The 27140-nt window shown below is 39.6% G+C and overlaps 1 protein-coding gene and 1 long non-coding RNA gene across 3 annotated transcripts; both read right to left on the bottom strand.

Moving 5' to 3' along the window:
* Nucleotides 1–396: 396 nt before the first annotated feature.
* On the bottom strand, nt 397–13897 carry LOC125003777 (CD48 antigen-like). Of its 2 annotated transcripts, none has more exons than XM_047577952.1 (6): nt 13587–13897; nt 9035–9337; nt 6155–6445; nt 5946–6066; nt 3230–3288; nt 397–2675 (listed from the first exon to the last, which is right to left on the bottom strand). In XM_047577952.1, exons 1-5 carry the CDS (start codon nt 13633–13635, stop codon nt 3255–3257), a joined length of 798 nt encoding a protein of 265 aa, XP_047433908.1. In that variant the 5' UTR covers nt 13636–13897; the 3' UTR covers nt 397–2675; nt 3230–3254. The 2 variants fall into 2 exon arrangements, with proteins under 2 accessions (XP_047433908.1, XP_047433907.1); XM_047577951.1 differs by having other exon boundaries at nt 5950–6066; nt 13587–13893.
* Nucleotides 13898–23516: 9619 nt separating this feature from the next.
* LOC125003784 lies at nt 23517–24425 on the bottom strand. The gene is made up of 3 exons (XR_007112275.1): nt 24301–24425; nt 23962–24069; nt 23517–23869 (listed from the first exon to the last, which is right to left on the bottom strand). It is a non-coding gene; the product is annotated as an uncharacterized LOC125003784 (long non-coding RNA).
* Between the last annotated feature and the right edge of the window lie 2715 nt (nt 24426–27140).

Here is a 27140-nt window from a genome sequence, read left to right on the forward strand (position 1 = left end):
TAGGAGGCAATGTGTCTCCAACGAGTATGACACTGAAGACGTTGTCCATGGTTGTGATCATCATGTTTGGATAAACGTACACCTGTAAAGCTCTACAAAACTCCATAGAAACGCATGAGAGGGACTGACTGGAGGACTGCTTGTGCATTAACCCTTCTTCATTTTGTTTTCAAATCTTTTACTTTACTTGTATTTATTTGCTGATAGGCCACTTTAATTTGATGTAAACATTTCTGATAAATATTTGCTGGGTCACGCTGGCTCTCACCATGCTGTTCTCTATTATGTTGGCGGTTGTTATTGAGATGCCACAATCGTGCTTCATTGTGTTTGGATTAAAAACCCAAGCAAGAAGATTTGTGGAAAACGATAATGGATGAAATGAGCACAAATAAATATAGGAACATATGCTCGAATCCAGTAACATTCTGGGGGCCAGTTTATTTAGCTAGGATAATAGAAATATAACATGAACAGAGAAATGATGAGAACAGAAGAGGAAGATTCGTTCTGCAAGGTTATCGTAGGGACAGGAGGAACCAGTTAGAAATAAAACCCAGTGAGATAACGACTCGCTGCCTTAACTTCCTGGTTCTCATGGATGAAAGAGCTTTTATTAAAGCAGAACACCTGCAGGTTATCAGACAATAAATCACCTGGTGGACAGATGGCCAGCACACAGAGCTGAGTCTAAGTCAACAAATCCACATGAGAACATACAGCTTGACACGAGTTTACTGTGACAAAAAGCATGTCGTGTTTGGATGGAGGCGTTTGTTTTATAAATGTTGGGAAAGTGTTCTGAGGTAGAACTGAATTCATTTGTCTCTTAGCTGTTTATACTATACTACTATATGTTTTGACTGCCAAACATGTTACCTAGTAAAACTATTTCATGACTAGTTAACTAGTGATACAATGTTTTAAGTAGTTAAACAGTGAGATACCTGTAAATATTTGTGCTGCCAGTTAACTGGTTCATTTTCCTGGATACAACTAGTTTACTAGAAGGTAAAAAAGCAGTGGACACGTTAACATGTAAAAGCAGTGGACACGGTGACTCTCACTAGTTAACATGTACAATTATGCAGCTCCGCTGACATGTAAATTCACAACAGACCCCAACTAGTTTACCAGTAAGAGCTGTTAACGTGGTGCATTTACTGAGGAATCATGATCACTGGTGAACTAGTGCAAATGAAGCAGGAAACTGAGTCTTAATTGGTTGTCTTGTTTCATTTTGGACTGGAGAGCCAATAGGAAGCCTCAGTGCATGCGCCTCCCACCTCATCATTATTTTATGATACTCTACTTAAATAGTGCTTATTTTTCCTTGTACTAGTCAGCTATTACACACTAGTGTAGCTGCAAATGGGTTTAGTGGTGAACTAGTAGATATCCTACTAGTTCACTAGTAAAGGCTTGAATTAGTTAACTGTACATCGCATTGTATGCACTAGTTAATTAACTAGTTAATTAAGTTCAATTCATGATTGACTAGTTAACAATAAACACTCACTGGACTTTCCATATCCAGGAAGGCTGCTGTGTCGTGTTTATGGTTCAGTCTAGACTGGTTTTCTGCAGACTGGGGGGACCACAAGGTCATTGACAGAGATGGATGTCAGACTGTAGCAGAGTGCATGTGAAGCTAAGATTTGTCTGTGTTAGTTTATTTGTCTTTAGTTAAATTGAGTTAACAGTGTTTTTGTACATAACTTCAGTACAAACTTGATGAAGTTTCAAAGGCCTTCGTCCTACATACTGAACACACTCAGGCCTCTTTGAGCCATTTCCTGTTCCTGTTCTATTAGTGTCTACGACCTCAAAGTCACAGCCCCAAAAGCTGTGAGGAGTAAACATGTTAAGATAAACTTGCTCTGTTGAGTGGACGTTCTGTAACTCTACTTGTATACAACGGTCGGTTTCTGCCTCATGCTACACGCACATAGTTCAGTCTGGAGAACTTAAGTCAAAGAAACCTGGTGACACTTGTTAATAGAAAGCCTAAGACAGGAAGAGCAGAAGCAAAGAACCCGCAGCGTAGCGAAGAGAGGAGCACTAATGACACACAAATGAAACACAGTATAAGGCGGAAACAGCTTAGAAGGAGGAGCTGGGGCCCGAGGTGGGTTTCAAAGCAGTTAGCAGAGAAAAACAGCAAAGGTAAACAAGATGGAGGAGATTAAATGTGGCTGAGCTTGACTTTGTGAACCACCTGAACTTAACATTTGTAGTGACTCTTCAAGCTTGTTAGAAGGATTAAATGATCCCCCATGGGTTCTAATCCTGCAGCGTCTCAATTAGAAATAAAAAGCATTTGTTACTGTTGAACATCTTTATTTGAAAGATGTTGAAGCTTGAAGCACTTTACAATAAAAGGAGTGAAATGTGAAACTATCACATGTCTTAATATAGACAAAATAGAAGAGGAATCAGGAATGTATTTAGTAAAAAGTGCAGGTAAATACAAACAAAGCAATACAATAAATATTAAACAATGAAATGTACATACGACCAATAGTTCATTTAAAGATCAAAGATGGAAATCCCTTAATATTGTCTCAGGTGGTCTGAGCAGGATCAGGTAACATGCGATGAGCCTCCAGCTGATCGTAGACTGTCGACAGATTGGGACGATCAACGGTCTCTGAAGAGTCCGGGAAATTATCTCCCTGCAGAGGAAGAAACACAAAACACAGGAAGCAGGTGATGAAGTAGGAGAGTGACCTTCAGTGTAAACAGTTCCTGTTTTTAACAGCACTGGTGGATGAACAGAAAACTTCTTTTTGCTCCAAGTTAAAAGGAGAATTTCTTTCTTTTTAGGACATATATTTATGAAGAACATTGGGAAGGACAGTAGTGGATACTCCAGAGTAAAGAGGATGGGAACATCTGGATCACAACCAGTCCTTAACCTAATAAAAATGTTGTGGAGGGAACTGAAGCAACTTCAGCAGTTATCAGAGACAACACACGGAGGTCACAGCAGATACCGGAAACAAGGATTTTCATAACCCGCAGGTGAATCATTTTTATGCAGAAATGTAGAAGATTCAAACACTTTTAATCACAACTATAAATAGATGCTGAGTGCAAACAGGTTATTTCCAGTGAACCGCAAAGCATCACTGAGTCAACATGAGGAGTTTAGGGTGAGGGAGGGTGGATAAGTAGATCGTCATCATTAATCAGCTCCAAGGGGATTTCTGTGAGAATAAGTACTTACCTGAACACGTCTGTATATGTTTACATCAGTATACTGCACGTCTGAATCGTTGTCCACCACTGCAATGACACAGAGATTAAGTTAAATTTCAACAAGAACAACTTTATTTCTATAAGAATATATCAGACAAGCAGACATCATTACAAGGTCCTGTTAGACAGACATGAAAATATGAAAAAGATTTCTAATCTGATCTGGATGGAGTCCAGCAATAAGAAAACAAAGAAGACAGATGAGTCTAGATATGAGAAGTTCAAACAATGGCAGATTGTTTGAAATGCTGGGAATGGAAATGATTAGTTTATAAATATGTTATTTTCACAATAGATATCTAGACTGTGTCCTAAAAGGAGAATAAGATGTAGCCCAGGACTGTGCTTTGAGGAACTCCTCAGGTAAAGCAAGAGACATAAGTCAACAGTAGATGTAATAATCTTAGATAGTTTGACCGAATTCCTCAGATAATCTAATATATTATTATACAACAATATGTTTGAGATAACAGATACTCAGGTATCTGTTATCTCAAACATGTGCCTTAGCACCTACTAAGATGCCCCATATCTCTAAAAGACACTGCTAAGACTAAGTCAAATACTGTAGGTCATTTCTTTCACTGTTTATCAGAGTTTACCCGCAAAAAACCTTTCAGATGACAAGGATAAACACCATGTAGATTTCAGATAACTCATTAAACCGATGTGTAAATACATGCATATATTCCAGGGCGTCTATCTTATGTTGATATAAAACGTTAATGCATGGTAACTGCCGCTATGGTAACTCATCTGCATCACATGCTCAGAGTATCGCTAGTATAACCTCTATGGTTGATTGATTATCATGACAACCTACAAAGGAAAGATACACAAACCTCATATTGGCTGACCTCACTCAACCCAACAGCTCATGTAGAGGAGCATAATGTGCGTTTAGTTATCAGAGAACACACCCAAAAGCTGCAACTCCCACCAGATAAATTAGTGGGTGGAATTTAGGGAGGATCTTTTTAGCAACTCGTGCATTCACTTAGGAGGTGAAAAAAAAAATAAAGTCTGCGTTTTCCCACTTTGAGTCTGAGTTCCCCTGAGGTTGCATTTATAGACCAATCCCACATTCCTGACAGATGCAGGACATATTTCAAACTCCTTAAGGATAGCAGGGTTTACTGGAAGGAGACAACTCCTTCAGTAAAATCTAAACAGAGACATGTGAAGTCTTGAATATTGACAAGAACAAGAACAGTCTGAAACATAAAGTTGGTAATGGGCAGACATGGGATCTCATCTCATCTTCTACTACCTCTTATCCTCAGACTCCACCCAGACTCCACCCAGAACCCGGACCTTCTTGCTGGGCGGCATCAGTGCTAACCACAGAGCCACTGTGCTGCCCCAGACATGGGATCATTATTTCTTAATAAGTTAAGGAGGTAAAAGGTCTGGAGTTGTTTCGAAATGTGGGATTTGCGTGTAGAAACTACTGCAGAGAAACAGGACATGCTCAGTCTGCAGCAGCAAACTAGGAGGAGTGGATGGATCTGGACGAATCATCTCAGGATCCGTTGACAACACCACAGAGTCGAGGCTCGTCATTATCTAAGTCTAACATAAAGAGAAGGCTTCACGAGAGCTCACCACGAGGTGCAAACTGTCCATAAGCCTCCAGAAGCGAAAGAAAAGGGAGGAAACTTTAACTCATGGGCTATTAGGCAGTTTCAGTCACAATGAAAACGTTCCACAATCTGTGTTAATTTCCTGTTGTGCTTCCTGAATGATTGTGGGAGGCCAGGAAGCAGCAAAGCCTCACCTCCTTCCTCTGATAACTATGTGCTTCGCCCACTCAGATATTGTCCTCATCTGAACTTGATTTTGTTGAAATGCATCTTTCTTTCTTTAATGCCAGGACAACACTAAAAAAAATATTTTAACTCTGGCCTCTGGTTTTGTAGTGAGTTGAATATTTCAGGAGATATCGGCTGGAGAGATTTCTAGGCTGTCACTACATTTGAAAAACACAAAAGTCTCGGATGAAAGCCTGCAAATATATAATGGTTTATAAAAAGGAAAATTTGATTTATTTTCCATTATTCTCCATGGGTCATGGTTCATCTGCATTCCTGTTGTAGAAATTTAAACAAATGCCATGTGTCTCCAGTGAATATTTACTGGTTGGTTGATTTACTGGTTTGTTTCCAGTTAACAGTAAATGTGATTGTGGAGCTTAAAGGTAGTAACCAACGGTTTGTTTAAATAAAGAATAAAAATTAGGTGAAAATTGGAAAAATCATATTACTTTTCCATCTCAACTGGTTTGACTTGTTATGTTGTGCAGGTTAGGAAAGGTCCAGAGATCAAGTTCATCACTGTCCTATTGTCAACGCAACAATATCCTATGGCCTCCGTCTGTCCCGCGGCTCTGTTTGCATTGTCAGTAAAATGTGGAAAGTACCGTGAGCTCATACAACACAAAGAGATCCTGTCTGACGCAGCATGATAGTGACCTGAGAACATTCTGCTGTAAAATCACTCATCTTTCTGAGAGAAATAACATTTACTGTCCTGAACAAAGTCTTTATCAACACAACTGTCCTTTAAAGAAAGTTACACACACAGGAATGTAATTCAGAGAAACACTGACAAACTATTTCTACTATTAGACAAACGTATTCATTTAAAATCTAATCAGTGGCATTAAATAGAAACAGAGTTAATACCTGCCTTGTGCTTGACTGGTTGTCTTCTTTGGGTTAAGATACTTGGATCTGATGAACCAGGCAGCCAGTCCAACAAGAACAACAACACCAGCGACAACAGGTATTACAATGGTCATCAAATCTGTTGATTAAAGAAATAAAATATGTCACAACAACGACAACCATTTAAAGAATTAAAAGATGAGAATATTTTTTAGAATCACTCTTACGATGTCTTTGGTCTGGGTTGTCTGATCCTCGGCTCTTCTTTCCTCCACAGAACGTGGTCACATCGACTGGAAGAGTCTTCTTCTCTGCAGGGTTGGAAGCCACACATCTCAATGAAGAGCTGAAGTCCTGCTCTTGTACAGAGAGAAGCAGAGAGACAGCAGAGCTGCTCTGGTTCAGGATCTCCTCGTCTTTGTACCAGGACAGTGTGGTCTCTTCAGCCACAGAACACAGCAGGGAGCAGCTCTCAGAGCTCACATTCTGTTTTTTCACTGCAGGAGATGGGACAGGGTCTGCAGAGGAAAGAGACATGAAGACCCCTGACTTTACAAACTACACTTCACTCACTGTTTCACACGTTGGACCACAAATAAAAAGGTCTCAAGGTGATTAGTCGACATTAAAGTCTCAAAGATTTTCATCTGAATAAAAGTCAAAGTGAGGTGAACACATTGTAATATTGGTGTATTTGTTTTACTGTGAACAGTCTGTGGTAACATTTCTGTGTAAACACTGTATTATTTACTATAATCTCTATTAACACATATGTGGATGTGAATATTCACATTGAAAGACTTGAATATTTCAGGAAGTAAAACAAGAAGAAGGAGGAGCAGCAGTGAGCTGTTAGATGAAGTGCTGCACAGCCTGGAAACCAACTCCTCTCAGAGTCAGATCATCAATACTTTATTTTCTGAGATAAGGTGTTACAACATAGGTGTTACAGCAGCAGCAGGGAGGTGTTAGATGACGAGCTGCACAAAAATACAAGTGAGATAAAAAGAGAAGAAACTACAGGATAGAAAATAGATTACGGTCACAGTTTGTTGATGAGAAACTAGTTAAACTGATCTGTCTATGACTCACTCTTGATGCAGGTCAAGATGCTTGCCTCGGTCACATGGCTACCTTCTTAAAGGAGATGCTCACTTCGATAACACATAATCCATTAACGCTTAATTGAAATCCCAAAACTAGCAAAATGAACAAAAATAAACGTCTCTGGAAAGTTTCTTTGTGCTCAGAAACAAGCTCAGGGCTCCCACTGATTTAGCGTTACGGCCAGTTGTATTTTTCATGCACTTTATATTAGTTTTTGGTGTATCTTATTTTGAAGGCGTGTTTAACCTTTACGTTATAACCCGTATCATTTTATTTTGTTGTATTTATCAGCCACACCTTAAAGGCCAGTCTGTGAAAATAATGTGCCAGTTGTATTTTTCATGCACTTTATATTAGTTTTTGTGGAATATCTTGTGTTGAAGGCATGTTTAACCTTTACGTTATAACCCATATGATTTTATTTTGTTGTATTTATCCGCCACACCTTAAAGGCCAGTCTGTGAAAATAATGTGTGACATTAAACCGGTCCGTGACCGCTGGCTTAGAAGAGGCTTTACTTCTTTGTAAAAATGATAATAGTTTTTTCTTTTTGTCCTCGTGAATTTAGGTTTGTACCAGGAAGTCAGTGAAGGCCGACAACACAGACAACGAGCAGGAAGCTAAAGCTACGATTAGCCACAAGCACAACGATGATGAATTAACAGAAGAGACTGAAAAATATTCTGGTGTTGAGGTAATGAGAGGAGAGCAGCTGCAGGGTGTGGAGGTGAGGAGGGAATACTGGGAGTAGTAGTGGGAACTAATGGGGATGAGTTCAACTGGAGACTGGAGAAGAGTCAGATTTACAGCTTTATCAAGGAGGAGGAGAGAAAAAAACACAAAATGAGCCAAAGACAAATGAAGCGTAGCAGCATTTAAATGCACTTTAATGGGGACGACATGCAAAGTAGAACACAATGCAGTGTAAAAAAAAACCTCTTTCAAGTCGACATCTTTTCTACTTTGTTCCCTGATATCTGTCTAAACACTGATTTACAGAACATCCGTCATAATTAATAAGTGTCAATAGGGAAGAAAAAACACACAAATCAGACAAAAAGTAAAAACCCATTAAGACACCAGACCATTATTATCCTCTCTTCAGGCAGCCTGCTAGTTTTTATGGTGCCACAACGTTTTTTATTTTGATTTTTAGGGAATAGAACTGACAGACAACAACAGGAAGGAGAGTGGTAGAGGGTGAATAGTCACAGGACGAGTTTTTAAACTGAACCAAGCAACAACCAGTGGAGCCGGTTTTTCCAGGACTCAAGTTGAAACATGTTCGTTATTGTAGGCGTGTCTTTCCCGCTACCCTGCAGGTAAAATTTAATCCAACATGCCCACACACGTGTTGTAACTGAAGCTGTGACCAGTCCCTGCAGAGGTGATCACATTTATACCATGACTCTACCAACACAACAACATGTCTGATGCTTCCAGACCAACAGAGATTTACTCACAACCAGAGACCAACACTTGATCCACAGAGAAAGAAACAATGAAACATTATCTGCTCAGCTGGGTTTTACAAGTCTCACATCAAATAAGGAGAAGCTTCAAAGTGAAAGCATCAAGATCAGTTGTTCAGGTTGAACGAGGTGTTTCTCTGAACACGGGGAAATCAGGCCAGAGAGAACAAAAGATAAACAGAGGCTCTTCAAAACCACAAAACCCTTTTTAAATTATACTTCCCAAACTACAGTTCACAGGAAGCTTGACTGCACATTAAAAAACTCAGAGGCACCTGACTAAACCTGTAGTGAAATAATAAATTCTCTTCAGATAAAATGTTCAGTGTTTTCAGATAATGACGTTAAAACTTCACATTAAGAGACAGTTAGACAAACTACAGGTGTCACCAAACCAACCAGGACTGAAGTGTTGACTCTAAGTGGAGGATTCCCAGATCAAGCAGCAGCATATGAACTGGATATGGATGTGATTAAAACAAGGACAGCACCAAGACACACAAACTGGAAGAAGAAATGAAACTTACCAAACACTAAGAGATCATAAGATGTGGTGGAAGTTCTTCCTTTTTTGGAGTCAACATAATAAACTCCTGAGTCGTTCTTCTTCAGACCTGTGAGTGTAAAGAGTCCAGTGGTTTGGTCCCAGTGAAGTCTGTTCATGTAAATGTCCTCTAATATATCAAGTTCCCTTTTATTCACCAGAGCAATATTCTTTCCTTTATATAACAGAAATCCTCTCTCCACCACAGGGTCAGGTATTGTGATGTTTCCTCCCACAGTTCCTGTCAGGTTCTTCTTCACCTCCTCAGTTTCAGACAATCTAATCACTGTAAAACATAAAGAAACACGACAGTAAACATCAAGTCTCAACCTCCAACCACCAACCAATCATCATCAATTGATGAAAATGAACATGAAGTCTGCTGCAATGTTGTCAGGTTCCTCTGGTTCCTCTCCCACTATGATGGAGTGATGTTTGTTGGTGGATCACTCCTGTGGAGGGGAACAGTCGTCTTCAATCTTTCTGACTCTCTGTGGATTATTTGTGGCTTCAAAACCATCTGTCCCACTAACCTCTTCAGCTCTGTTGAGAGGTGAAGGTCACCTAAGACCAGGTTCATTCATGAACCTGGTCTCTATAGGTCAGACTTCAGAGAATGGACTCCCAGTGTCAGTAACATTGTGTTTGTTAGTATGATTAATTAATGATAAACTAAAATTTTTTCTAAGTTAGAGAGTAGAAAACATCCTGATAACAATGACATCATGCACAAAGATGCCACCAAGCTCACATATTCTACAAAGGTTCTAGAAAAAAACAGAACCAGATCCACTCTCCACTTGGACATTTGGATCAAACCAAACTACTGAAAGTGTGCCGCACTGGGTTTTGAGGCAATGTACACACAATTCAACCTTCGGGCATTTTATTTAGCCCTCTATCATTGTACACATTATAGAATCCATAAAAATATTAGCATTTTCTCCATATGGATGTTGCTAATGAATGTAACTCTTCAGAGAAACCCGTCACCAAGGCATGTTACATATCAGTGCTAAGCTAACTCTCACTACAAGATGACTGCATTGTCTTTTTTTTATGTGTAGTAGCACCATTAGCCCAATAGACTGTAGACAAAGGACCATGTTTGACATTGAGGGACAAGGCTCAGATTCTGTTATTTAAGTCTCATGTGGGGCACAGTTAATAGGGAATCATGTGGACAGAATTAAAAGGTTTTGGATACGATGAAACCTTTGCTTTGTGTTTTCTCTGTTGGCTGATACCAGCTGGTTTGCTCCAGATATTTGATACTTTGCATCAATGGAAATAGCTTCTCTAGTTTCTGATGACATCTCACATGGTGGAGTGGAATCGAGTGGGTTGTGTGAACTGTTCCATTTAGACTGTGGGAGATTTTCAACAACTAAAATATTCAGTATTTGAATTATTAATTATTGAATTATTAATACTGGATTAGTTTAAAGTGATCAGTAGGGGTTTATATATTTAACTGATTTATGTAACGATGTTGTATCTGTAATAACGATGATAAAAGTTTACAGGTAAACAACAAGTCTGGCTTCATTTTTATCATAAATAAAATAAAAGGACGTGGATCCTGTTCGTGTTCCTGGAGACTGAGCGCATGTGAGGCAATAATTTGCATCTGTGCCATGTGTAATTTGCCTGATGACCAACAGACCAGCCCTGAACAAACTGACGTCTGCTGCCGTCTGATCTAAACTGAACAGATCTAAAAGAAACATGTAAGAGTTAACAGGAGCAGAGAAACCACGCAGAAATTAAAGGGCGTAATGCTCCTGAAAGCTTCATGTTCCATGCGGAGGAAGTTTAAAAAGGTCACTGTATGATTTTAGATTTATGGCTCAATATTACTCAGCCACCATCTGTATCTTCCTTATTTTATATTTACAGAGGTAAGTTTGATGTCATGTCCTTCAGTTTAGAGGACATCTCCACCATCGTTGCTTCGCAACACACTGTTTACTGTAAGCACTCTTATTTTCAGTAAATACGCTGTAAATATTTGGGCGTGTTTTTTTTATAAGTCGCTGTGAGTTAGAGATAAGGAAAAGGAAGGTCACTTTTTAATGTGAGGAAAAAAAAGCGAGGGAATTGGGGGAAACTGAATATAAACATATTATTTCCTGTTTTCTGATGAAGACGCTCCCCTGGCGAGACTTGAAATATTTGGGGATTTTTTACAGTTTTGTTTTTATTTAAAACATATTTTTGGTTTTAGTTTGATATAGTTTCTGTTTCTATGAGGCATCTTTTACGTCTGTGATAACGGGACTTGGAAAAATATGAATCCACAGACTCTGAAACTGGTCAGGCTGTTACTCTTATACCGCCTCGACTCTTATTTTAAAAAATAACAGCAGCTCAGGGAGAATTTACATTCTTTCAGTATCTTGTTTTTTAGCCAGTTTTCTCTGTAACATTCCTAAATATCAAAAGATTCCAGCAGGAGTTGTAATTAATTTATTCAGTTGGCACATTTCAGAAATAAACTTTCCTTCCTACATTTCCTACATTCCTAAATATCTCCAGGCCACATACGACCACCAACCAATCATCATCAATTAATCAACTCTACTTTAAAATATAACACAAAATAACTGTGATTTGAGATCAAACGCTTTCGGCTCCACACCGGTCATCTCTCCTCCCTCAGTCAATAATCTTTGAGAAAAATATAATAAAATTAAAAATAAATGTTTCTGTTTATATCTAAAATATAAATGATCTAAACAGTAATAATAAAAAAAGAAAAAGAACAAATAGTCACGCTTGAAAAGATGCAAACAGGAACAACCTCCATTACTTTTGGCAAATGTCCAAATATTTCTGTTGGCAAATGTCCAATAATAACTTAATGAAAGTCTTATCTGATATGGAGCTAAACTGGTCCGAATCCTTTTTGTGTTCACAGTTCCTCAGGGTTCAACACTTGGGCCACATTCATTGTCAACATCCAAACAGCACAGGTTACGAATAACTGAGCAAAACATCTTGAACATATGGACGCCACATGTTCCTATAAAAAACCTAAAGCTGTAAACAATTAGATTCTTCACTCCAGGTCTGTGCTTCGTCTCGCTGCACTGTAAATTCTAACATGGTATTGAATCAAATAAATCTAGAGGTTATTACATCAGTTTAGTCAACTTGTTGTCTATACTTAGTTTGCAGAGATCGAAAAATTGTATCAACTCTTTATTTTTAAGTTTAATCTCCTTTAAGGTAAAGTTCTGATAAAGAGTCTTTTTGCAACATTTGACATGCTCAGATCATCCGCTCTACTTGACGCCTTTTACTTTGTTTCCTTAAGCTTTGAGGAAATAATTACACATTTATTAAGAGAACTGAGTGACTAGCGAGTAATTACTAGTTAATGACCAGGAAGTAAATGGTCTTCAACCGTTTTCTTTTGTCAGAGCAAATCTAATAACATATTGTGTTAGTGGAGACGACTCTCACGCCCTTAGATAAATAAAGAGTTTAAACACTGATCTGTGAAATGTTCGACGATGAAGAATATTTTCATGCAAATGCAAAGTGCAAATGCTGAAATGTACAAACAGGGAAGAATAAGAGAGTAAGATTTGGATCAGAATCATTCAAATATCGGAATATTTTACATTCTATTGTGGGATGTCAGAGTTTCAATTATTCAGAAGAAGATTATTACACTTAGTGCTTTATTATTATTTTATCACCATAAATATACATCTATATTATTTTGCATTTTCTTTTGCTGATTTTATCTTTTTGAGCCACCAGCCACTCACGTGTCCTCCCTCTTTTTGACACACTCAGAGACACTGTGAACAACTCAGATGATGTTGTGTGATATTTGAATATAAATTTTAAAAAGTACACAGTACATGTGCTGCACTTCTCCTGTAACTCAGTTCCCATTGTTCGTTTTAAAGAGCTGGTCAATAGATTCAGTTCGTTCATGAACACAACATCTCTACAGTCTGTTGTTTTTAGAGGTTTGTGTAGAAACAAAAATGTATTTGATTTAATCAAGTGAACATGAATAATTCAGTGAGTCTGAAATTGTTTTTAATAGCTGATGAAAGCAGGTTGTGTTTTTGTGTCAAGCAGTGGAATTAAACTTACTGAGAAAACTATTTCCAGTCATGTTTGCTGCTGCTGGAGTCGTTCAGACACGTTAACTCTGACCAGTCTGGGCTATGAGCCAAAATACTTTCAGCCTCGTTCTGAATCTCTTTTTTTGCAAAACAACCGCGCAGTGTTTCTGCACCATGTGAACTAGGGTGGAGTAACGAACGATGTCTGCAGCAACAAGCACAGCTCCAGTTACTAATAATCAGTCTAGTGTCTTGTTGCTTGTTGTTATTCTATTTACTGTTCACATGTAGAGAAGAGAAAAGTTGATCATTGATCTCAAATCCCCAATAAAGAGAAGCGGCAGAATTATCTGTGATGATATTTATTCTAAAGCCAGAGAAGCTCCTCATGTTTCTGTTTTTTCCATCAGCTCAGGGAAAAGTCTCAGATCCTCCGTGAAGACTTACCTAAGAAGAGGAAGATGATGGTCCTCCGTGGCTCCATCGCTGGAGACATAAAGCATCATTAAATGGACAAAGACATGGTGAAGTGAAGCTGATCCGTGGACGCGGTAGCGGAAAGATTCTGTTCTCACGTTCAGAGAAACATTCGATCATTGTGGGCGGAGCTTTTGTTGATGTGGTTCAGATTGTTGAAGAGAAACTTGAAAAAATAAAATATTTATTTAGAAAATAGAGACATCAGAGTTATCATCATATATCAGCTTATATTAGTTTAAATTGTACATTATTAATTCCAGGTAAAAAAACGTTTTGATTCCATCTGTTGTGTCGCACCCCCTCGTGCTCCGTGTCCTCCCCTTCCTCTTCTTTTTCTTACGACGCTGCACTTTATAACAGTCATGGATCTATTACAGAGTATTTTTCGGGAACCAAAAGGAAGTGGAATTATTTTCTTATTTCACTTCTTCAAAATGTCGCTGATACAACAGATACAACAGAGACTTTTTAGCTCGACACATCCACGTAGAAGTATTTGCATATTAAAATTTATCCACGCAAATCATTCAAAACATCAGAGGATGCTCTGAAAGTGGACAAAGAGAAACCAGTTTCTTTTTCAAGAAAATGTGTCATGGAGGGATGAGGTTCTGATGCTGGAATGCAGCGTTGGTTCATCTGCAAACATTTAAACCAAACTATTCTACTCTGGTCTCATCCTTCAAGGCAGTGGCTCAGACAGGAAGGAGTGGGAATAACCACATTATCTGAATAACGTGGCTGCAACTTTACAGGAGGACAGTGACTGTGCAGCAGAGAGAGAAACACGATGGAAAAATGTCAAGAAGGTCTATCAAAGACAAAAGACTGAGAATAAATTATTTAAATGTGGGTGATAAGATAAGGGAGGGGGAATTCACAGCAGCAACAGACATGAGACACTGATCTGTTTATATAGGCTACATTTTCTAGGGAGAATACATGTGTCTCTGTTTTACATGTGTAATGTAATAGCAGAAAAGTGAGTAAAAAAACTAAAAACAGCGGAGAAGAAAGCAGACACTGTGGACTGAACACTGTAATACTGAAATCTTACTAAAGTTAAATGTGTTACCAAGATAATTCTCTGTATCAGGCAGTTTTTGTGTTTTTGAGCGTGTGATTCTCTCAAAGTGACCACATGTAATTCATTGCCTTATTGCCAGTATTTACTGTAGAGTCACATCTATTGCAGTTGACTACATCTTCCTTGTATCAATATAAATTTATCTGGGGGTTCTTTGAAGATTTGCATGTTTTAAAATCCTTGTTATGTTCCTGTTCTGTTCTAGTGTAGCATAGTGTGAGCAGAGCGTTTTCAGGGCTGGTCCTCATCCATCATTAGGTTTTATAATGTTTGCTTATAATGTTGAAAGAGAAACAGCCTGCAGCTGCAAACATGAAGCCAGAAAGTACCTGAACAACCAAGTCTGAACAAGCCCTCGTTACTGTGGTGGAGGCTCCTTTAATTCCCAAGAACTGAGAAGAAGCTGCACAGTTATTGATCGTACCCGCTAGAACAGAACCATTAGAGGCTCATTTCTCTCTATTAAGACTAATGTGATTATGCATTTCAGCAGAATCAGATTTCAAATGGACGTCTGTACTATGAGAAGTGACATTGGAGGACGAAGCAACTAGAATGAAGCATACACACGAAGTCTGATGTGATTCATAAGGATGATACAACAAACTGAGACTGGTTCAGATCCAGAACCTTCCATTCATACCCTCCGTACCAACCATCCACACCATCCCCGGGCAGCCTCCTGACTCTCTCCACCACTTCCAAACCTAATATCACTTACAGACGATCAATATTCTCCTGAGTGGTAGCTGATGCCGGGAAAATGCAAAGAAATGAGCTCACTCTGCACTCAATAGTCCCTTTAATAGCACAGGATGTTCTGTAGAATCTATAGGTTGCAGTCAACAGATTCATCTAAAGTGTCCATCCATCCATCCATCCATCCATCCATCCATCCATCCATCCATTATCATCTGTTTATTTGAGATTATAGTGACATCAGGCTAGGTAAGGAATTCAAAACATCCTCTCCCCGGCTCTTCCCTTTGTCTTCCCAAGACATTTCCAGGCCAGATGGGCTATTTTATGAACAAAACAATCTTTTTTCCCCCCTCTGGATTTCCTTGGCGTTGTGTCAAGAATTTCTCCATAAAGGCGGATCCATTGCAGAACTGCATCTAGTTGTAGAAAGGCTGTAGTACATATCCTTGTACTATGTGTGGTGGAGAAATGTGTGGTGCTGTTTCTGCTACAGAGCTCAGCCAAAAAAAAGAAGAAGAAGAAGAGGCGGAGCATGCGCATCAACATTGCACACCATATACAAACATCCAGTCTGGATTACAGTCCTTAATCCTTTTTAGCACATCGTAGTGATGAAGCAGTAGCATATATTGCCCTAACCGCACAACATGGTTCAATATCTGATGCAGCACGGTCACAACTGTGTCCGTCACGTCATTGATGTTGGACCATGGTGGAAAAAAGAACCCGCACAGGCTCTTTTTCACCCTGGACCTGGATTCATAAAAATGCAGCTCCAGTCACAGAAAGATCCAGATCTGTAATTGACAGAAACGTGCAGGACAAGACATCCGGTTTAACCCAAAGATCTGACCTGGATCCAGTCATAGTCTCCTCCTAGCTGGGCGTGCCCAGTAAACCTCCAAAGGCAGGCACCCAGAAGGAATCCGAACCAGACGTCTAAACCACCTTAGCTTCTGATGTGAAGAAGCAGCGACCTCTACTCTGAGCTCCTCACTTCATCTCTGATCCTGAACACAGCTGGCCTTGTAACCATGATGCCATTGTTTGGGTCACCACCCACAGTTCATGACCACTGATTGACGGTTGGAACAAACCAAATCAGAAGCTTTTCCTCGCAGTTCACCTCCATTTTCACCACAATGTTTTTTGAGGGGGGCTGGTCAAAGAAATCTGCCCAGAGTCCTTCAGAGTCAGTTCTACAGGCCCTACAGCATAAAATAAGTGTTGATCAAACTGTTTCTTTGACCAATTGGATTTTGAGTTGAAACCAGGGCGTGCCAGGAGGTGTAGCTAACGTCAGCGTATTAACACCCTTTAATTGGATAGTCAGAGAGTGAGCTAGCCAGAGCTGTTGTGAGCTGGACGAGCTATAATATAGTTGTGTTGATTTAATATTTGTTTTGTCACCCCACGATCAGAATCAAAATCAGAAGGTAAAAAAGGTTTATCCCCAAGGAGCTGAAGAAATGGATTTGATTGAGGATTTACTATCAACGCCTTTTTAAAGAGGGACTTTTTCGAGAAAGTTGGACATCGCTAAGAAAGGTCGGGCAACTCAGAAGCTACAGAAAAGGATTTGTCAGCCCACTGACTCAGAGGCCCAGAGGAAAACTCTAATTTATTTATTAAGTTCTGGTGAGGAAAATTTATTATTTTTACAATTTTATGTATATTTTTGCCATTTTCTTGGGTTGACATTGATGCTTCTGCTGGATTTGACGTATGTGGCGCTGGTGGCTGCAGTGAGGGAGAGGAAACTTGTTGACTTGATTTAATATTGGCATTAATCTAACTGGATAAGATCCTTGTTAATGATGCCACGTCCTGTTTTATTGCGTCTGTGTGATTTTCTATAGTGGCATCATGAGGTGTTCTTAATAAAGCTGGAGGCTATTGAAGGCCTAGGAGGGAAACACACGGCTCGTGTATTAAGTGAATATTTAAGAGTCAAAACACAAGGATTAGTTCACTGACACATTTGTTCAGGTGGTTGATTGGATTTAATGTCATTAAGCTCTCGACTTGCTGCCCTCCTCACTTCCTGTTCACGCTGAAGAGGCAGCAGCTGACTTTCATTGGTCTCCAGGTCTTTTCTCTTTCTGCTGTGTTACAAAACAAACTAGTGAAGCTGAAACTCTCAGTGGTTCAGTTAAAACCAGGTGAAAGTCCTCAGCTGCAGAAGTAAAAACTCTGAGGCCTCAGAATAACTAATCTTTGATGAAGCTGTGTTGAAAAGTAATTATTTCCTGACAGATAAAGACAAAGAATGAATGTGACGTTCAGCTGAAGACCTCCAAGAGGTTCCACACAAACATATTTGTTCTAGAGACAGAACTAATCTTATAAATAGTGCATTCACCTCCACCGCTGCCTCTGAAGCAACGTAAACCAGGAAACATCATCTCTCTGCAGCACCACGATGTTCTGGTCTGTGTTAGAGGAGGAAAACCACATAGGTCTTCCTGTTCCAGTTAAACTCAGACTAAAGGGTGAATGAAAGCAGCGCTGCAGTGTCTCTGTCCATCTGCCTGGTCGACCACAGCTCAGCATCTATAAGAGACACAACCAGCTTATGACAAAACTCAGAAACCGTCTTGCATTTCCATAGAAACCAACCACAGAGCTCACATTCTCACACAACATGTTCAGTCTGTGTGAGCGCCCACTCCCCCACCTGTGGAAAGATGACAAAAGCAAGCATGTTCAACTACAGACTCAATAGTGTGTGAGCAGCCTTTCATTATTTGGATCCTGTCTGCCTTCAGGCAGCAGCTAGTGATGTGGTAAATGTATAAAGAGCCTTCTATGTCGCATTGTCTGAGAAAATGAAACCACTTTTCTCCGTCTATAAAACATTTCCAGTCTGTAACAGCAGTTTTTTGAGTGTGGACGTATTTTCAAGTGTCACATATTCACATGAGCTGCTTTCGAAAGTAGTTTCAAAGTAGTTTCAAAGGCTTCCGTGCAGCCTCTTCATTAGGTTCTGCCGGCTGTTACGTGCTTTTATTGATCCACGCCACCTCCTCTTCCTCCTCCTACTCCTCAAAGCCTATTTATGTACTCTTTCTTAATCTGTTTTTCAAAACTATGTTGTTGCACAACCTTATATCTTGCAGTAGGCTTGCACAATTGTTGTTTAATTTTTGACATGTTCTTGGCCTCGTTTGGAGTCTCAATGATGCATCTACCAACTCCTCCCTCAGCGCCTTGCTCAACTCCCTGGATCGTGGAGAACCCTCTACCTCCTGAGCCTCATCAGTAACTTCATCAGTAGCTTTGGATTCACCTCATTTGAAGTGTAGTTAAAGCAACGGAAAGAAAAAAAAAAACTTTTCCAAACAGAGGAGGTGGACTAAGATATAATCTGCCATCAATTTACAATCCAGTCTTCACTTCTGTCCCCAAGAAGTTTCAGCCTCATTCACACCATGAGACTGGAGCCTATGATTAATAAATCTTAGATCATTCATAGGGAAAGATGATTCAATTGAATTGAATTCAATTTTATATATAAAGCGCATTTCATGCACAAGGCAGACTCATTGTGCTTTAAAGGTATACATAGTTACAATACAAACAGTTACATAAAAAAGGATGACACGTAAATGTCTAGACGTCAATGCAAATTAGATGCACCGGTTTACAGCAACAAGTCAAAGTAGTTTCTGATGGGTTTTACCCACAGAGTTTCCTACTTAAACCTCAAACTTCCCGCCAGTCCCTTAGAACTGAAGAATCTCCTCGGATGAAACATTTTCACAAAACTTTACATGTCCAGCTTAAAAAACACTTCTGAATAACTTTAGTCATAGTCATGTAGAAACTTCACCTTCTTGACCTCAGAAGCCAAAGAGACGTGTGAAAGTACTTGTCTGTACCTTGGTGGGTTCTGATGGTTCAGTCATGTGTCTGGTCTGTGTTCACAGACTTTTGTTTGTCACTGATAACAAACGCAGAGAACGTGTCTTACATTGAGCGTTGATCTGAGCTCACTGAATGAAACACATAAACACAAGTTGAGTTGGAAGTGGTTTTCGGTGCAGTGTGATTTTGACTTCCATTTTGTCACTGAGCTGCAGCAGATCAGACTGTGGTTGATGAATAATAATAAAAAAAAAGATGCATGCATCTACTTTCACTTGCATTATTTCAGTGGTCTCAGATGATCCTTTCCTGTTTAAAAAAAAAACAAAAAACAACTTTACGGCATTATTAAGCGTGTTTACAGCCTGGTCTCGATACTTTAGTTCACTATTTATGTCAACTGTACTAAATCATTTGTTTATTTTCTATTAAGGTTTCAAATTCTACATAATTTTGGGCACTACTGCTTTGAGTGACAGGTGCTTTAGCTCCACCCCAACACGACCCCATGGCCACATTTACAGTATCCAAGTGTGGGCGGAGTAAAGCTCATCCAACATGGCGACCGCAGGCTCCGCCCACTTTGGGCTTCATTTTCGAGGTTCAGAATCCAGTGGGTGACGTCAGCCACAGCTGTAGTAGTGAAGCAACTAAAGCTAGGACGAGGGACGAGGCGATGACGTCATTGTGTTCGTATTCACGTGTCCATTTTCATTGCTATTTTTGTCTTTTTCACCCTGGATCTGGTTTCAAAATGGTGCAGTTCCAGTCACTGATAAAAACAGATCCGTGAAGACACAGAAATTTGCAAAACTTACACGGTTTCATCAAAACGTGGGATGCACGTTGTTATGTCCCTCTGCGTTTCCACCGGCTGTGCAATTGTGTTCGGCCTGCGCCTAATGACCTTAACCAGACTCAATAAAGGGCCTGGTTGAAGAGGCCTGGGGGAAAGCTCACCATGGCTGCCCTGTTGTCCTTTGGTTTTTGTTTTCTTGAAATAAATCCTTACTCTTTGCAGCTCTTGTCATGTGTCTTCACTTTCATGTTGCAGCGTGGACATGGTCTTAAGGTTGAGCTTTGGACAATTTCTGTCTGAGCTTGACTTTTCGTTTTACTTTGAAAGGAAATACCTTTCTGTTAGTTTCCCTTCCTCTATTTTCCACCTGTGTCAGTGTTTCCTGGGCTCCATGTTGCTGTGGTGGTTAGCACTGGGGCCTTTCTGTGGGGAGTCTACATGCTATTTGTTAAGTCAATTGCTGATTGTGAATTGTTGGTTGGTTTAGACAAGCATTAACTCTCATGAATTATCTTCTCCAAACTTCTTTCTCCGTCTTTTGTCTCTTTTGCCTTATTTCTTCTGTTTATTTTTCATAGTTTGGATATTTATCTGCTCTTCGGTTCTGAGTTCTCTCTTCTCACTTATGATTAATTCTCCTAAACATCTTTTCTGTGTCTTGCATTTGGGTTTTTTTTGTCTGTGCTGAAGAAACAGCTTCACAGTGGTTTGTTGTTGAAGAGGAAGCTGCTCAAAACCTTCCCCTTTAATCAGCTTTTGTTGTGTTGTGTAAATACATGTGTCAGTCAAATTGTCACACGGCCGTATGTCACGTATCCACAACATCATCAACAAAAAAAAGGTTGCACGTAATATAAAATGTGTTAATGAGTCTTACGCTCGTTAATGTTTAATCCATATACAGTAGATGGCATTTTATAAAACTACAACGAAGACAGAACAAAACACAACTCACACCTTTCTACCTAAATTCTAAGTGTGGAACATATGAGGACAGAACAAACACAGGAGACAGTGAAAGAAGTACCATACAGGTGGGCAGGTAGATGGACTCCAAGAGTAAGATAAGCCTTTAATTTATCACACAGTGGCAGGTAAAAACAGCACTAAGTATAGAGGAGGAAGAAGCTCTGACGTCGTCTTCTCTCAGTTTGTTGGAACTCTTCTTGTCAGTGTTAACCATACTGCAGGCAGTAAAACCGCCATACAAAACAAATATTTAGTTTTCATAAACCGTTGTGTGCTTTAATGGGAAGGTGGACTAATGAGGCGCCAGATAAGATCATTCTTGGCAGAAAGTAGTTGAGAAGTAGATGAGACAAGAATAAACGTTAATAATAACTTTGTGGTTTTGTGTTCAGCTCACAAAAAATGACTATTCAGTGTGTGTGTCTGTTCTTCCTGCCTTGTGGAGACAGTCTGGAGATTAAAAAGTTGAAGTGGTTGACACATATGTTGCGTGTTGTAAAAATATCTGCATTTACAATAAGTGCCTTTAAAAAGTCGTCTGTCGATGCTTTAACTGTTGACTTTGGTCTTTAGGTCCAACTACAAACTACAGTTCCTCTAATGTCCACTAGGGCTCCAGCGAGACCAGCGGGGTGGACAGAGTCAAACTTATCTTAGTCCAGGGGCCAGAACAATAACACAATAAACCCATAAATGTTTCCCTTTGTTTTAGTGCACTTAAGCACATTATGAAAGCGTTTACATTAAACAAACTGCTCTATTACAAGCATCTAATGAACAATGGGACATTTCTCAAGAAAAAGAAAAGGAATTTCTGTTCACTTCTAGGTCTCAGTGTTCAGCTCTAACTAAACAGTGTGAACTTTAGGAACAGTCATTAGTTTTTTGTTTTGGAAAATTGCAGTTAATGTCTGAAGTGTAATTTTTGCATTCATCACTTTGTAGATGTAGGGATATAGGGATTAGGAATATATATCTATATAGACAAGGCTGTAAATAATACCTTCAGGCAAACACCACTGCACGCAGGTTCAGCTTCTGTTCACAACCACACAACAGATGAACCGTTCACAGCTTATTGCACACTGCTTTACACCACAATCTGTGGTCAAACTACAAGAGATCAGCATGCAGAGGCTGCAAGTTGCACACAGCCAGATGTTTGTCACTGCAGTAGTTGGCACGTTCAGAGCACTTTTAAGAAACTTAAGTTCAAATTTATGCAACGACTGGAGGAATCTGGGGATGGTAACATAACGGTGTTTGTAAATCCCACTCTGAGCTGTACCTGCTGTACCTCCAGTCTGATGGTGCACTGGCTGAAACGTTTATATATGAATTGATTTTTTATGTATTGTATTTTGTCTTGTGTATTTGTGGACTTGATTCTGGAATATTCTATTCATTCATTCATTCATTCATTCATTCATTCATTCATTCATTCATTCATCCCACAGGCCAGATTAGAACCTGTTTGCTTTTGACTGTAGAAGAATGGAGGATGCATCTCCACTTCCTCCCACTGGTCGATGTGCCCAGTACGTAGATCAGTGTTTTAGCTGTTAGTCTATCATCTCTGAGACATAGCATTTGTGTTGAAGTACAATATAATGACGGATTGAGGGGCGACCAGTAGGGATGGGTGTCTTTAAGATTTTATCCAATATCCCAAAAATGAAGCCTTTTTATTTTAAAGGAGAACAGAATATTAATTTAAATAATACAAATACATCTAAGAAATAAATGAACCAATATAAAATGAACTGTCATAATTCCCCTAATAAACCAGTGGTGTGGGGTCTGTCAGGCTATCGAAGAGACTACATCTCTGGTCTTTTAATGAAATGCTGTGCATGGTCAGATGTTGAGTCTAATTCCAGGTGGTGCCTCCTTGTTGTCTGCATCTTTAGAGGAGAAGTCCAGACAAACTTCTGTCCTTAGGCATGTTGAAGGTTCACCTCCATCCATGCAGGTTCATGCTAATTGAAGCAAATGTAAAACTCACTGGCACCAAATGAAGCACCCAGATCAGTCTGGTTACTACCATTAGAGTCAGCACTGTCATGGGCCATTATGGTGCCCAGTATCGTTAGCCATACGTAGCAGCCAGTCCTGGATCTCCCCATACATGCAAGGTTAAGTCCTGCAAAACTCTAGTGATCTAACATTATCTTTGACCTCTACCTGCCACAACATTTACACATTTGAAAATATTAATATTCATGCGGATGTTTGTGTTTACAGATCCCGGGACAAATTTAGAGTCTCTTTAACGTGTTCACAAGTGTCACTCTGACCAGAGTAAGCAGAGCTTAGCATTAGTCACGCTCCACCACGGTGTTATTGTACAAACATGACTTAACTGAGATGTCATCATCTTCCAGTCTGACTACCTGCTACCAGTAATTCTATTTGACACAAACATTAGGTAATCTTTGTGTACTTGAAGTTTATTTTTGCAATCATGTATTTAGTAAAAATATTGTTGGGTGTTATCAGAAGCTAGAATCGCCTCCATCAGAAGACATTACTTCTTGTTTTGCATTAATTGTCCTTCAGGCTCTGACACCAGTTTGATGAACTTTTTGACCAAACTTCCTGCAAATATCCTTCAGAAACACGATGTTTGAGGAGTTTCAAGGTGATTGTTCTTTGGTGGATTTGTTGGCGTGTTAAGGACTACTATCCTTCTGAAAGCTCCACCTCAGGTTCAACCGTCAGACCCATGGTCTCACATTATCTTCATCCCTTTGATGTGACCAGAGGTGGGTAGAGTAGCCCAGAGATGTACTCATGTAAGAGAGGCATTACTTCAAAATGATAGTTCTTGAGTAGAAGTAAAAAGCAGACATCAAAAAATTACCCATGATTAATGAATGATTAGTCAAAATGAGATGTAAATAATATAGAATACATACTTTATACTGCACATTGACTTCCCCACTAGCACTGGACACAGTTGCTTCCGCTTTACTTCGTTCTTTTCTTTTCTTCATGTGTGAAGAGTTTGTGTTGCATAGCTACACCTGAGTGGAGGAACGGAGTCATGTGTTTATTGTTTGTGTCTGTTTGGTGTCATGTGGTGAATCCACTGGCGCCAACTCTCTGACCACAATACAGCAAAGTTAACAAGCATAATAAATGGTTTAAAAAGATAAAATAAAGAAACAAGAACTTAGTAAAAGAAACATCTCACAAATCTACTCAAGTAAAAGTAAAAAAGTATGGTGCAGTAAATGTAACTGGTTACTTCCCACCTGTGGATGTGAGATGAGTAATGACCTTCTTCACATCTGCTCCTGAAAAGCTCCAAACGTTTCTACAGGTATTCGTGAACAAACAGGCCTTTGTCTCCACGTAGACTTATTTAGACAGGACAGACTTCCTCCTCCTCCCTCCTCCCAGGTCAGATTTTCAGAATCTTTTCTGACTGTAGATGCTAAAACTGCTCGGTCACCTGCAGATCCTCCGTTGCTCTTCCTGGAAACTGTTTTTTTGAGTCCTGGGCTGATCTGTACTGGACAAACTGACTTTCATTTTAGATCTAAGAGCTCTTCAGAGCTCAGCACGGTGATACCACACACTTCAGTATCCAAGAGCAGCACTTCTTCAATTAAAGAACTTTTAGCATAAATTATGCATAAACTTTTAGCATAAATTATGTGTCTGAGACAAAGTAAGGCAATTTCCTTATATGCACCGATGGTGTGTTGTTGAATGACAATAAAGCAAGTCTAACTCTAGCATTTAAATGGAAAACATGAATACAGGAAGTAGTTCTCTATTACTTGTTTGAGTAGTTTACATTATTACTAGGTTCCGTTTACCAGGGAATGAAATGTCAGGAGTTTAAAGTTTCTATTTGGTGTTATTTTTTGTTCACAGTGTATGCACTATCTCATCTGAAAGCTTCTGTTTGCATGTTCTACTTTTTATCGAGGGGTGAGTCTGACAGGTTCTACAAAGAAAGACATGGGAACCACTGTCTTGTGCCAACATTATATTTGACTTGTGCATGATGAGCAAACTAAGATAAGTGAAGCAGACACAGTGGCAACAGCTGGTGCTATTCACAGATGCTGGTGTGCTCTGTTAATTGCAGTGAAATGTGGTTGAGTCTCATAATATCATGCTGCCTGTGTGTGGGGGTTATTTTAGGTGCAGCTTATTTGCATAAACCGTCTCTGGTGCAGCTTTTCCTGGTACATCAAGATCATTAATGCTTTTATGTCAGTCCATGGGGGAGTTAGGATTGTAAACCCCCGTCCTCTCCCTGTGTTTTACCTGAACTTTGGACTGCAGAGCTAATCAAGGAGGAATCAGATGAGGGAGGAACACACAGCTCCCCCTACTGGTCATGAGACGTCTTTACAGAGTCATGCAGGTAGAATTGACTTGTAATTGATTGAAAAAACAATTACACATTTGAATGACTTCCCTTTTATTTTATTAGCTTATTATACAGTTGTACATCAACGAAAATAACGTTATAATTGGTATTGGAAGAGAATAAAGAGAGTGTAATGCACATAATCAGAGTAACACAGAAATACGTTCTTTTTGGAGAGAAATGCCTGTTTAGGACATATCCAAAGTAAATTGAATGCTCCATTAGGCTACTGCCTGTGGTACTGAATGAAGCAGTTACCTGATAATGTTGCCTGAACCTCTCAGATGAAGTGAGGTTGACAACGTCTCTCTATGATCCAGTGGTCTTCAACAGCTGGTACCTCATGAAGTAAAGAGATTTCAATGTAGTCAACTGAATATTAGAAACAGATATTGAAGTTTTGTTTGACACAAACACAAATAATGAAATAACGAACTGTTTCCCCACTTGATTGATTTTCTGGTCTGAATTTAAATTCAAATGAATGGTAGCCTAACTCTAGCCTGTAGCTAACTAGCTTATTTCACTATGAACAACAGGTTAATTTCTGTCACTCACAAACTATACAAAGTACACACTTTTCTTGAAGATCTGTCTCACTCCTCTCTCTCCTTTGCCTCTTTCCCTTTTTAAAAAACATATTTTCCTTACTGGGCAGCATTGTGACTGATGTAGTAATCATCATCTCGGCTTTGCTCGAATAAAACCCAAGGTTTATAAAACAACTGATGGGTTGTGGGGGATGAGCTTCTACACTTCATCTCCGTCAAGATGAAAACAGCGCCACATGATGAAATAGATTTGTCAGCCACAAACAATTTCTCTTGAGAGAAGAATCCAAGCGGCTTCTGCTCGAACTGTGCCCAACAGCGCAACAACATTAAGGACCGCATAAAACTGCTGAATGAGCGTGGTGAGGACATCCTCTCCACGAACTCCCACCTGTCGGCTTTGGCGGTATGGGCGCGTCGGCGCTATTGAGCCAGGAAGTTTCCAGTCTGAGAGAAGCGCTGGAAACTCAGGCAAGCGTTAGCATGAACCAGGGAGCGGCTACGGCGGCCCTAACCAACATTTAGCACAGTTAGCATACGGTTAGCACAGTTAGCCTGTGTGTGAGAGAGTAATGCGCGCTTGTTTGTACATCCTACTACTCTTCCCGAGTGTATCTGTAACTGTAATAGCATGTATGTTTGTGTAACTGCAACATCCCCATTAGAGTTCACCCCACCCCCCCTCAGCTTCTCCAACTGGGTCATCCTGTGGTGGAAGATACCTTGAGGTGAAAGGTCAATGTCCATAAAGTGTCCACAAGCTGAAATCATTATACCATACCTCAAACATATGCAATATATGGTCCATATTGTCCATAACAAATATGTGCACAACACTGGAAAGAGGTTATGGTTTAGTTCGCATAACTCATACTAGTGGGGGGAAACCCTCTGGGAACCCGGCTCAGAAGGTTTATCCATAATGTACTCAGATCCAACTGCCAGTTAGAATATACAGGGTGATAAGACAAAACTACCTAGCCTATTAGTACTTTACTTCCGATCAACAGTAACAATCTGAGCGTACCAACTACTCTCTTAAAACTTTGGTAATATGTTTTACCACAACACCGGTAAACATTTCAACAGAGAACAGATTTTTTTCCCTCTCTTTTTTTTTTTTTTTTAAAGCTCTCTTGCTCTCATGGTGCTTAGT

The sequence above is a fragment of the Mugil cephalus genome, chromosome 2 (genome assembly GCF_022458985.1).
Source record: "Mugil cephalus isolate CIBA_MC_2020 chromosome 2, CIBA_Mcephalus_1.1, whole genome shotgun sequence".
NCBI lineage: Eukaryota > Metazoa > Chordata > Actinopteri > Mugiliformes > Mugilidae > Mugil > Mugil cephalus.

Coding starts and splice junctions, on each gene's coding strand:
- LOC125003777 (XM_047577951.1), bottom strand. CDS start 13,635: ATGTCTCCAGCGATGGAGCCACGGAGGACCATCATCTTCCTCTTCTTA. Junction 9,338..13,586: donor CATCATCTTCCTCTTCTTAG/GTAAGTCTTCAC, acceptor TATGTTTTACAG/TGATTAGATTGTCTGAAACT. Junction 6,446..9,034: donor TTATGATCTCTTAGTGTTTG/GTAAGTTTCATT, acceptor TTTCCTCTGCAG/ACCCTGTCCCATCTCCTGCA.